At 39.7% G+C, this 12712-nt stretch overlaps 1 protein-coding gene across 3 annotated transcripts in view; it reads right to left on the bottom strand.

Annotated features, from left to right (window-relative positions):
• Positions 1 to 12712, bottom strand: part of LOC129122828 (kalirin) — a 400978-nt gene that overhangs the window by 184231 nt on the left and 204035 nt on the right. For all 3 annotated transcript variants that reach the window (XM_077181667.1, XM_077181668.1, XM_077181666.1), the window contains exon 7: positions 3321 to 3443. In XM_077181667.1, coding sequence (XP_077037782.1) covers positions 3321 to 3443 — 123 coding nt within the window. The remainder of the gene's footprint in view (positions 1 to 3320; positions 3444 to 12712) is intronic.

Here is a 12712-nt window from a genome sequence, read left to right as displayed (position 1 = left end):
GCAATGACCTCCCTCAGGGAAATACAGCCATTCATCCCTGATCACCTCATGGGCAAGCTGGGAGACCTCCCCTCTAATGAAACCCTACAAGCCTGGCTGGGACAACAAAGAATGCCTGACACTCAAAAAAGAAAAAGGAGCAGTGGAAAGCATTCAATCTGCAAGGAATTTGGAGTGTTCATCTCATCATTTCCTAGAGGACTAGGTGAGATACTGTGATGGCAAGCAGCAAAGGTGGGCTACAAGAGAAGGGTTCTACAGATTTGCTGAAAGTCAAATTTGATTGCTGAAGGACTTTTCTTTAAAATAAAATAAAAAAAAAAAACAGTTTATACTATGCTACTGTGACTTTAGAAACTATATGTGAAATGAGCCTAACACATAAATCCAAAGCAGAATATTTCAGTGACAAAAAAACCCTCATGAGACATCTTTAAGACCTTTAAGTTTCTATAACAAGACCAATTACATGTAGCCTATGTAATATTGGATGGCATTTAACTCAGCCTACATACAGAAAAATACCATTCATTGAAGTAAGATATTGGGAATTTTCAACAGATATTATTAGTCTTTACATGATAATTGTAACGTGTTAGAAATATATTGTGATTTGGGATAACATGGATCTCTGTGTGGTGTCAGATAATTCCCTGACACCAGCAGGACAGGCAGCAGTATCAGCACTGAATACTCTCATTTTTGTGTGCAGAAAGCAGGAACTCATAATTTAAGGAAATTATCAGATCCAGGCATAAAAAAGTCCAGGCAAGGGACATACAAATAACTTTGGTCAGAACAAATGGCTTGTACACCAGGTATACAAGTGCAGAGCTACATGTAATATGCTTTGTGCCATATTGGAACACTGAGGATTTGTTTTCTAGTGAATTTATTAGATTATTGATATTGCTTGAAAAAGGTCTGAGTTAAATATTCATCTTTGTGAAAAGTATTATTGCTTCAGTATAAACATTATACAGCTGTGATAAAGAGTAACAATTTATTTTGAAACTGAAGTGAAAACAAGCACCGCCTCGAATCACAGGGAAAAAAAAAATAATCTATGCTCCTTATTTGAAAGAAAAATACCACACTACAGTTTATTACCTCAAATATATGATTTCCCACATCCCATATTGATCATTTAGAAGGAAGAATTATTGTAACAAACAGAGAAGCAAATTGTTTTTCCAAAAGGGAGCTTTGGTCACAGCATGCCTATGGAGGTGTACAGGAAGATCATGCAACAAAAGGCATGACCCAGTAAACATTAGGGATGTGCATTTTCTACAGGAACTGAAGACTGTATTTTAATTTTTATTAGTTATGCCAGGCTTAAAGGACAGTAGGCACAGTGTAAAAAAAAAAAAAACCCAAAAAACAAACACAACCAAAACAAAACACCTTAGAGATCCAAAATCAGATCCAGCTTTCCCTGAAGTTTGTAGGCTTTTTCCCTGCTAAACATGCAGCCATCTTTAGCTACTTTGTCCTCCTCCAGATCTCCAATAGATACTGATTTTAATGTATTAACAAAACAAAACAAAATTCAATACCATAAAAAAGCCCGAGCCCCACATCCAAAAAAAGCACCTCAAGATTTCATTATTTTATTACTCACACTTCTGAGTAATAAACAGCTGAGCTATTCTGAATCCAACAGTTGCTGATGTATTGCATGTAAAAAGATCCAGCTAAATTATACATCAAATTTCTACCAAAATCATTAATTTCCTGTTAACAGCAATAATCTCTTACCAAGCATAACTCCCAGTTATTTTAAGAAAAGAATACTAGACACCATTATTTTACATTACCATATTTTGTTGTATTATTAGCACAAAAAAGGATAAAGGGAGATCCTCAAGCCTGACTCTTCTAATGGTATTTCTGAAGAATTATGACTGAATTTGCATATTTTACAAGTCAAATGAATTTTAATGCACTCACCTCCAGGACACATTTACTTATTGGGACTCTGAGAGCAGCACTGTTATATGGAAACAGTGTTATCCTGGATTTTGCTAGATGGCACTGTGAGGGCAAGTTTAACTATCAGGTGCCTAGAGCCTGGTTTTGAGTGCTCTGCTCTGATATAATCACAATAAACACATTAATAGGCATTACAAACATTTCTCATCTCCCACTGTTATGCAATGCCCTAGCAAGGCACAGTGCTTGAAGTGAGGAATAGCTAGCTAGGTGGAAGTGGCCTGTGGAATTCAGGTCAGAGAAGTTAATTACCTGACCTGGAATTTGGCCAGAACCCCAGGGTTAATGCCTGTAACCTGATGAAAGCAATGTGGGGTCCTCAACTTCCTGGGGTAGTCAGGATCTCTTTTTCCCATTTCAGTCAGCTGCTCTCCAGTGCCTTACACCACCAACTTCAACCACCTCTGAGGTGTCAGCCCCTTGCAGCTGCAGCCTGACCCTGCACAGCAGGAGGAGGTTTCACCTTGTGGAGTGCTTTACTCAGAGCAAGCTTTGCTGCAGCTGACAGCGTTCAGAGAGGGCTCATCTCTGCACTGCACAGTTGCAGCAGGGGGTATACGTGCATTTTGCCATCTCACTGCAATGATCAAAACATCAATACATCCTGTCCTCATTTCTGTGCTGAAAGCAGGGCAGTTTCCAGGACAAATAACCTTATGTCTGGAAAGAATAAGAAAATGACCAAAGCACTTTAAAAGGTATAATGATTATAATGATGGTTTTCTTTTTTGAAAAAGAAAGGTAAATTGAGTTGGATTCAAAAGTTCTGACCAATTAACAACAGAAAAAGGCAAAATCCCACTGTGGCCACAACTGACAGCTTGATTAGTGTCTCCTTTTCAAGGTTTTGAAAAGTACCTTATATTTAAGGTGTATACCTCCACCCTCTGTGGAGAGAAAAGTATAAATTATTAAAGTGCATCCTACAGCTCTCATTAATTCCCAGTCAAAGAAATGTCGAAAACTTAAAAAGTAATGTATTTGCTCTCCAAAATGTAAACAAACTCCCCAGGACTGAGCTGCTCTTAAGTCAAGGAAGTTACCATACATCAGTGTCTGGCTGGACAGAGCAACACTGCTGCTGCCCCATCCAGCCTGACCTTCCTTACATCGCCTCTCCCACGTCCCTCGTTCCCTGAGCACTGGAGATGCGGCCCCCTGTGCTGGCCCTCTCCTCCCTCCTGTGCTGGTCCTCTCCTCCCTCCTGTGCTGGCCCTGTCCTCCCTCCTGTGCTGGCCCTCTCCTCCCTCCTGTGCTGGCCCTCTCCTCCCTCCTGTGCTGGCTCTCTCCTCCCTCCTGTGCTGCTCACAGCACCCTCAACTCACCATGGAATTCATGGCAAAGTGGTTGTGCTGTGTCTGCAGGTCCAGGGCGTGTTGGTAGCTCACACCGATCTCTGTGTGGCTCTGCAGGAACAACTCCTTGTTGTGGCTGATCCAGTCGAACATCTAGAAGGGTTCACACGGAGAGAGGTAAAAAAAACAGAGTTAGACAAGAAGGGAAACAGTAACAGACAGTGCAAAATATAAAAATCCTGTTCTGAGATAGACATGTATGCAACACAGCCAAAATCATCTCACCTATGATCCTCAATAAAATAAACTGTTGCTGAGCAATGGAAGCATTGAAGTCATCACCAAATTTCACTATTAACAGACTGATAGGTCAGGAAAAATAATTTATTAAACATGTTATTCAGTAAGCTTGATCCCACAGTCTTGTCCTATAAGTAATGGGAATTTCATATACAGAAAAATGTCAGCAGAGGGAACTGTAATCAGGGATTGCTTCATTGCCCAAAGATCTAGCAGTTGATAAAGTACTTTTAATTCACAAATGGACCAAAAATTCAATAAATCTTAGTGATGCAATTTTCTCAAACTCCTTTCTTTTTTATTTATATATAAAGTTTCCAAATATTACATTCAAATAGCCAGCTGACTTCCTACACTTTTATTTCCTAGATCTTTCCAAGCTCAAAGTCAGAACCCAGCCTTTCTGCCACTTACTATTTCTGGGAATGAAGAGAAAAAAAATAAAAAAAATATTTTATTAATATCTATAGAAAGCACACATTTCAACTTCTTCCACTTCCAAATGTATTCCCGAGCAAAATGGATTGTTCAGTACTTCAGACACAGATAGAAATATATTGAATAAAGCTGATGAAACTCATTTCTTATTCAGAAGCACGTCAGTATGACATTTCAATCTGCAGCCCATTCATTCATTATAAGCTGTCACAAGCCAGCTAAGAGATAGTGCATTTATGTTTTAGCTTGTTCTGTGTTGTGCTAGAGACTAAATGCATTCAAAGTGAGAACTTTTCATTCTTTACTCCTGACTGCAGCTCTGCAGGCAATTGCAATCTCAGACCTTTTCTGCAAATATTGTTTTTGCAGAATCCCTTTAAAACCACGTTTTCTTATTTCCATCCCAGTAACCTGGGGAACTGTTCATTAATAAGGACTCTTTCATCATCATCATAATAATAATAATTAAAAAACACCCTTAAATCATTAATTCATTACAAAAAAGAAAAACTAATTATGGAGGCTGCACAGGTCAAGTCAGTGCAGCCCCTGGTCTTAGATAGTCTTAAAGTGTTTTAAGTGTAAAGAGTTTAAGTGTTTTAAGGTAAAAAGGCAGTGATGCAGCTTCTAAGTAACCACCTTAGGGTCAAATATCAGTCCAAATCTTTGTTATATCATTTACATGTCCTCCAATAAAAAGCTGGTTTGTTCTTTAGCACTGCATAACAACTTTTGACCTGTGACAGCTGAAGAACACTCAGAGCCCACTGCTCTGTTGCTGCAGTTGCTCAGGGTCAGTTGCCCATTCCCTGTGGAGATGGGGCTCCTGAGAGGAGAGAAAAGGCCCTGCATGGGTCACCAAAGATTCCTGCAGGAAAAAACAGCATTTCATGCTGAGCACTCAATCCAGCTTGGGAGTGCCCTGCTGTACAGAGGGGATTTGCAAAAATAACACTGAATATCCCTTTCAACACAAGAAAAATAAACATTCCATGTGTCACCAGACACACTACACTGACCTGGTCCCCAAGAAACTGTCACATATGACTGAGTTCTTAATCTTTTATTTATGAAAATACACGTGCAGCTAGAGAGTCTACATCAGCCTTGTATTTTCTGTTGATAAATAGTCCTAAAAGCCAAATTTGGTTCAAGTTACAAAGATGCAAGTCTAAAGTAATATCAATGACATGGATACTTTCCACCAATGGAGCTGATCAGGCCTATCACCTTTTTTTCAGGAAATATAAGTAACAAAATTTTTGCAAGGATGAGGTCAGAGTTTTCAAACTTTACTGTCAATTAAACAGAATGAAACTACCTACTACACCTGAGGAGACATTAAAGCTTTCTCACCTGATTCCATTTTCTCCCTTTATGAAGATTTAATAAGCAACGTTAGTACAACATAATTTGCCACACTTGTGTGCTTAAAGGAAAAAAAAAAGGACAGGAAAAACATAAAGGTAAAAAAGAAAGGAAACTTCCATTACAGACAAGTTCAAGTCCTAACAACAAGATTTTATGTCTCTGTGGAAAGACCAACAGAGATTTCTTGTAAGTAGATATACGTTTGATGAGAACATTTTTTTTTTTATGTTTTAAACAATCTAAAGACAGTCAGGGAAAATTGGCAGCAATCCACTAAAAATAAACAATAAATTTAATATTTTATGCTCAGCAAAGCCAAATCAGGATCTTTTTAAGACAAGTAATTTAAACAAGTAATCTATTGTTCTGTGGATTGGGAGCATTTCCTTTATCTAATCTATAAACTTATTGCAGGATGAGAACCTAGCTTAAGTTAAACCATGCTTCTCCCTTTTAATGTAAAATAATAAACTATTATGAAAAAGAAAGGAAGTTTAAGAGATTATTTGCCTTTTTTTGGTCCTATTAAATCAACTAAAATATAACAACAACAGTTTAAAGGATGCCCTTCAAGAATTTTGAGCAACACTGAGCAATAGACCTCTATAATGAAATATGTAAGTATTACACAGCACCACAGGTCACAAGATTTCCTTAAAAATGATGGGATTTAAATAAATGCCTAAAAATGGGGTCATTTACTTTTGAGATACAATGGATTGTGTTTTTCAAACGTTGTTCTTTGACCAAAAACTCCAAAATTTTCTCCTAATAATGTGACTCCAAATTGAGACTCTGAAATACCAGATGAAAAGTGAGTTGTGATGGTGCCGTGAGAGTTTGCAACGCGTGGCCAGGAGGTTTTGATATGAAAGTTTGTCAGCATTGTCTGGCCTGGCCCATATTACCAGCAATATTTCCTGAAAGCTTTCAAGTGAAACCTGTTTTCCACATGAGAAACTCTGATGCTTCCTGTGTTCCTGAAGCGAGTGTGCTCCCTCGTTTGTTTAATTAAAACGCACCATTACGGATGTGAACATGGCAATGACCCAACTATTGCTGTTTCTCTCAACCCTGCAAGGACTGCCCCAGTTTCAAGGGGCTAATGTGGGCTCCTGGAAGAATGTTCAAGATCCTTTGACAAGTCAATTTCCCTGTCAAAGGAATGAGTTTTTAATACAATAAATATCAAAGAGTGGAGAATGTGCCCCGTGAGATCAGTTTAGGCCAGATAGAATGTCTCAGCAAACAGATTTTCTGTGTCATTCTAACATTGCTCTACAGCACTGTATCAATTGATTTCATCACATCCATGAAAAAGACTCTCTTAACAAACCTAGTCTAGTGATTATCACAAAATGAATGGATCTTTAATTATTCCTGTGACTTACTTATTAGTTGGAGTCATGCTGACTGCCAGTGAAATAATTCTGCTCTCAAGCCTTCTAATCACTCCTGCAGTCATGAATTCACACTAAACAGCAGCACAGAATAACTAAGATTGGACATTACATCACTAAAAACACATGAACCAACTGTCCTCAGTGTCTCCCAGACTAGAACTTCTCCACATTGCTGTAGATAATCTGGAGACCAGTTAAGTACTTAGGAGTTTTCCAGTGACTGGGAAGCAGGGGGAGGGACTAAGCACACTTAAAAAAAAGATAAACTTTCAGTGTGATTATCTCTTGTAGACCTGTTTCTAAAAATACATAAAGAAAATTGAATGCCTGTGCTGAAGAACGTGAAGTGCTACATTTAATTAAGGTAATTAGTCTTTTATGAGAGTCAGAAAAACTAAGAATGATCCAAAGGGTCTCTTCCCTATGCATTTTAAGAATCTAGTCTCACTGTCACTAGCGATCATACAAGGACCAGTAATTATTATAGATGTGGTCTTGAGGCAACTTCACTCCAGATTAGGGTATCAGATTACAACTCCAGCATCAGTCCTGCTGGCAACAACAAGTTCTTAACCTCATGTTTTGTCATCATAGTGGATGAGTTACTAGAAAATCCAGGTTAAGTGTTAGACCAAACAGCAGGACTCAAGCTGGTCATGGATAAGTCCTACAGAGGGAGAATGTGACTCCATATTTTCCCTGGATTTGTAACATCTGGCAGGCCAGTGAGTACAGGGTGAGAACAGCTGTTTGAGAACAGACAAGAAACACACGGATATGGAACAGCATGTATGCAGGCTGTGCACAGTCCAGCTCTACATCAGCTAAAATGAGATTTATAACATAATTTCAGATAAAAACCTCTGCTCTCTGGCTTTTGTCAGTGCTTGCTGAGGAGCATTAGCACTGGATTCTGAACACAGTGGTGCAGAGCACCACAGGTTGATGTGCCCAGCATATGGCTGGCAGCACACCCCATGCCAGTGGTATTGATGGGAGGATTACAGTCCTCATGGCCTTGGCAGCCAGTGAACCGAACATATTTATTAATGAAATTGTTTATACATGCTGGAAATAATAAATCCCAAATCTATTGAACACCATACTAGGGCTGGAATTAATTATGAACTGGCTTGTAGCAAATCATCTTCTTTCTAAGTTCTGAGCCATAAATATCAAACTCATATGGTTAATTAAGGGCAGAATGATAACCATTATAGCCATGTAATCTTGAGGAACAATATAGGGTACATATAAAGAAAACAGTTCCAAAGGGACATTCAGGTCAAGTCCAACCACTGCTTTTGGCAGCCAACCACAGCATAAAATTTCCTTTCATAAAGGGATGAAGCTCCACCTGAAAGCTAGTGAAGTGCTACAGCCCAGCTCCTCCTATGACAAACAATTCCAAAAACTTTCTGCTCCTGTTACTGAGCTCTTCACATACACTCTTGTCTACACAAGGCTCATGTCCAGCTTGTACACATTTTCTCTTAGGTCAACATTTCCCTACAAGTTAAAAAAGTTCTCCCAAGTGTTAAACCTTTTCCAGTGTGGACGAGGTGGGGTCACTGTCTCTTATGCTGTTTGTTTTACTACAGCCCAACTCTTTTGAAGCTTCTTACACAATCTTTCTCTGCACTTGTAGTTCATGGATATCTTTCAATCCCAACTGAGATTTTAAGGACTAACCCTAAGGACTTTGTGAAATGTTGATTTTATTTCTTTTTTGGAAATACTCCAGCTGACATCATTTAGGATAACTTGTGCAGTGCTTCTGCCATCAGTTCTAGAAAAGGAGATACAAAAATGGGAGAGCAACAGCTGCTGGATCAACGTCAGTACCTTCTGCTTTGCCTCACTATCTTTTCTCTTGGTAGTTCCCTGCACAAATACTGACAAAGACCAGTAGTGTTTATGTGATTTGCTCTGACAAGCACAACTCGGATGATGTTCTGAATAAAAGCAAGTTCAAGAGCACTTAGGGAAAATACAAGACAGGGTTTTGAAATCCAGGTAGTCATAAATGCCTTCTCTCAATATGCCTCCATATGCTGCTAACAAAGAGACAAAAAATGTTAACCTAAAAGAATGTCCTGCCTGTAGTTGTGGAGAGGGTAGATCAGAAATTATATGCCAGATGAAATCCCTTTTAGATTAGTGCTTTCCAATCTCTTCCAATCTGTAGACCCCATAATTTTTTTCAAGGCAAGCACTGTAGCCACTTAAGGTCTTCAAAGAAGAAATCTGTTTATCAAATACCTTTACCAACCACTAAGGAACTTAATATCCATGATTCACAGGTTGGGAAATGCTAGAGGTAAGCATACATTGCTTATTAAAGAGATGTCCATTTAAGAGTCCACGCGCATTTTGTATTTTCAAAACTGTCCAGCCAGTGTTAAACTGAATAATCTACAACAGAAAGTGGAAAGTTCCACTCTGAGAGCATCTACAGCTAAGCAAGTTTATTTTATATATTTCCACAATATAAACAATAACACACACACAACAGTAACTGCCAGAGTCCCTCTCTTGAGGTTTACAAAGTTTCCAGCTACAAGGTCTGTTCCTATCTCATTAAGGGAGTTCAAGTATTCTCAACAACTCAATTAAACAAAAAATCAAGGCATATTTCTTACATCTTTTGCAATTGAGTTTAGCTAGTATTTGAACAAAAAGAATACTGGGTAACAGATTTGTGGTACACACATAGTCTACTGACATGCAAGGGCATGATCCAGGAAAAATTTGCATGTGAGCTAACTTTATAAGAGGCAATCAAGAAACTCCCCCACTGTCTCCAGACTAGAATCAAAACTACAGTTTAATTGGAACCAGCCATATGTCTAGGTCACCTAAACGTCTGGGAAAGGCCAACAGAAGTGCAACACCTCTGGGAAGGAGCACATGGGAAATGCCAACAGCCTGAAGAATCAGGAGCTCTACCTGGAATACAGAAAAATCCCTCCAGTCAAGCCCCTGAGCTAAATTCAGCAGAACAGGGGTCTGATGCTGGCTGTCTAGGCAAGCTGGTCCCAAAGGGATCAGGAGCCAGAAATAAAGATTCAGCAGGTAGAACAGGGGGCTCATTAACCAGAGCCTGTCCCACAGCCCCTGAGGTTTACAACTGACAGCAACAAGACTTAAGCAAGAGGACATTGCACAAGTTCTGGTGACAAGGCAAGTCCAAGCTTAAGCTATGAAGTCCACCAGCAGGCCAGGATCAGGCCCAGTGAGGGTAACCAGGCTCAGATACTGCCCCAGGTCAACAGCAATGAGGGAGGTCCCAGGTCATGCCACAAAATGAGTTGATGGATCAGTGTCTGCCTCATCAGGGTCTGTGGCCAGGCAGAACAGAGCTGTGGCAAAGCTGGCAGTGAGATTGGTCATTAATGTCCACAGGGCTCTTACAGTGGGCTGAATACCTCCACAGTGACCAGGAAAATGGATGTGCTCAGGTAGGAGGGTACTGGCTCCAGAATAAATTTTGGACTTAAAGAAAACTTTGATAGTGCATCTAATTTTTTTTTTTCATTAATCAACAAATTTTATGAAAATTGTTTCAATAAAAAAACCTCCAATCTGCTGTAATTCCTGTTGCCACTTTATAAATACATCCTTAATTAAATCAAAGCACTTGTAGCTTTAAAATAGAACTCTGCATACATCTAAATGCTTTGCTAAGCCAGGGCCTAAATGCAACGTTGTGTTTGTTTTTGTGTTTGTCTCGTGTTTACAGATGGTGACGGACAAGCCAATCCTTCTGCCAGATCTTTCCCTTTCACATGTGCTCTGTGCAGTCCATGGCCAGGATAAATTGGTGTCTTTCCAACAAGGCCAATTTACACCAGCTGAAGATTCAGACCCACAGCTGTATTTGTGTAAACCTCAATGCTGCATGAACACAGTTTTTCCATTATGAATATCTGTGTATATGATTCATAGAGTACAGTAAGTAAGGCTACAGCACATTAAATTATTCCAGACAATGGGCCCAATTGTCAACCCACTAGAAAATTAGCGAGATGTGTGACGTGACAAATAGCTTTGTATTTATAGCAGAGCACCACTTCCAACATACTCACACTGAATGTTCCCACTAAATGCCAGAGTAAGAGATCTGTGTATTTTTTTCCTGACACATATCAAGCCACAGCCATGTACAAAGAAAGGCATCTGATTCCTACAATGTTGAATAGAGAAGTAGGAGTTTTATTGTTGAAGGTGGGAGAAAATTACAGATCCTGAACATATAAATACAACTAATGACATCTGGGTGTGTTTTTATACATCTGCGTTGTTTGCTTGCTTTTTAGATATTGCACCTTTCCACCATGCTTAGTAACATCAAACACTTTCCAGCATTCCTGGAAAGGATTCACTGTTCCTTAAAATGGAAATGGCCTTTTCTGGGCACAGATCATCTACAGAGAACTGCTTGCTGTCTAGGTGGAAATTAATTCATTGGTTGGATAGGAAATGTAATACTAAAAGATATAAACAGAAAACAGCCATATGAATGGAAAACACAGTGTAAATTATGAAAATTTCCTCCCCAGATGGGGATCTTCCTTTCAGTTTTCAGAAGAAATTTTCATTCAGATGAAAATGCTGTAGGAGTTTGGTGACTTTGTTATAGACCCTGGTTCTATTCCTGGCTGAATGTGTAACATTCCTGTGACTCCAAATAGCTGCCACTAAGAACAAACCAGCCAGACAGATGTTTGCTGGTTTGTACCAGATTTGTGGCATTTCCTCTACCAAACCCACATGTGTCTGAGGTCCAGGAATGCAGCTGGGTGTAACCACAGCTTTAAACACCTGACTGCTCCCTCAGCAGTGCCCCTGGATCTCACAAGGTGGCCTTCAGGGGGTCCCTGAGCTGCCTCCACCCACTTCCTACCAGCTTTGGCACCAGGGGAGGCCCCATCAGGGAGAATCATCACATGTCAGTGCCTGACCATGCTGCCAGAACATCCATCAGACAGGGAACACCTGGACACAAAGTGTCAGGGAAAGAAAATGAGGGTTGCTGAGGGATACTGTGCTGGAGACACACTGTGGTGCCACACCTCAGGGACGAGTGGTCCGTGTCAGAGCAAGAACTCTAAGGAACAACAGCAGAAAAAAAAAAATAAGAATCAGAGAATAGCTGTAATAGCAGCAAAAATAAACTTATGTGAATATTATCCCTGACATGCTCTGCTGCCCACCAGCCCACCAAAAAACTTTTGATGGACTGGGTATAAACCAAGACACAAATGAGGGAAATTTAAGCTGGTGAAAAGTAGGTGTTTATGGCAGTGTGTTCTGCTTTTTCCTTTCAACACCCAAATCAAGATCAGAAGTTTGCGTTCATAAGCTTTAAACTGAGCAAAATTCCTCAATTCAAGACTGTTTTGTCCGTGACACCTCTTCAGCACCTGTGCAGGACATGAGGCATCCAGGACTCTGGTGCCAAATAATACAGAGGGGTCTTGCAAGACATGAGGGTTCAAGAAAATATTTCTGAATTACATTCTCTGTAATGTGCATGATTTGTAAGAAGAAAGTCAGAGCCACCTGGTTTAAAATTACACTGATACTTCTGGAAGCTATCCACAGACCATGCTCCTGGTTTTTCCTCTTCAACCGTCACCAGCTCCAGAGAAGACAACCTCTCAGCTGTACACCCACCTTTATCTGCTCTCTATAAATAGATATAAAGGGTAATTTAAGACACACTTTTAAGACCTCAAGCACTGCCAAGTGTGGGCCATTGAAAGCATTTCAGCCAAGCCAGGAAGACATTAATTTAGAAATAATCACATCGCTACATCTGAAAGATGCTGCACAATAAGTCTGTGAACCTCATGTACAGCTTAATTACATTATTTCCTGACAGCTAGTCTCTTGCCACCTAACCTT

The sequence above is a fragment of the Agelaius phoeniceus genome, chromosome 7 (assembly GCF_051311805.1).
Source record: "Agelaius phoeniceus isolate bAgePho1 chromosome 7, bAgePho1.hap1, whole genome shotgun sequence".
NCBI classification, from domain to species: Eukaryota; Metazoa; Chordata; class Aves; order Passeriformes; family Icteridae; genus Agelaius; species Agelaius phoeniceus.
The sequence above is the reverse complement of the archived record's forward strand: the minus strand, read 5'-3'. Positions and strand labels throughout refer to the sequence as shown.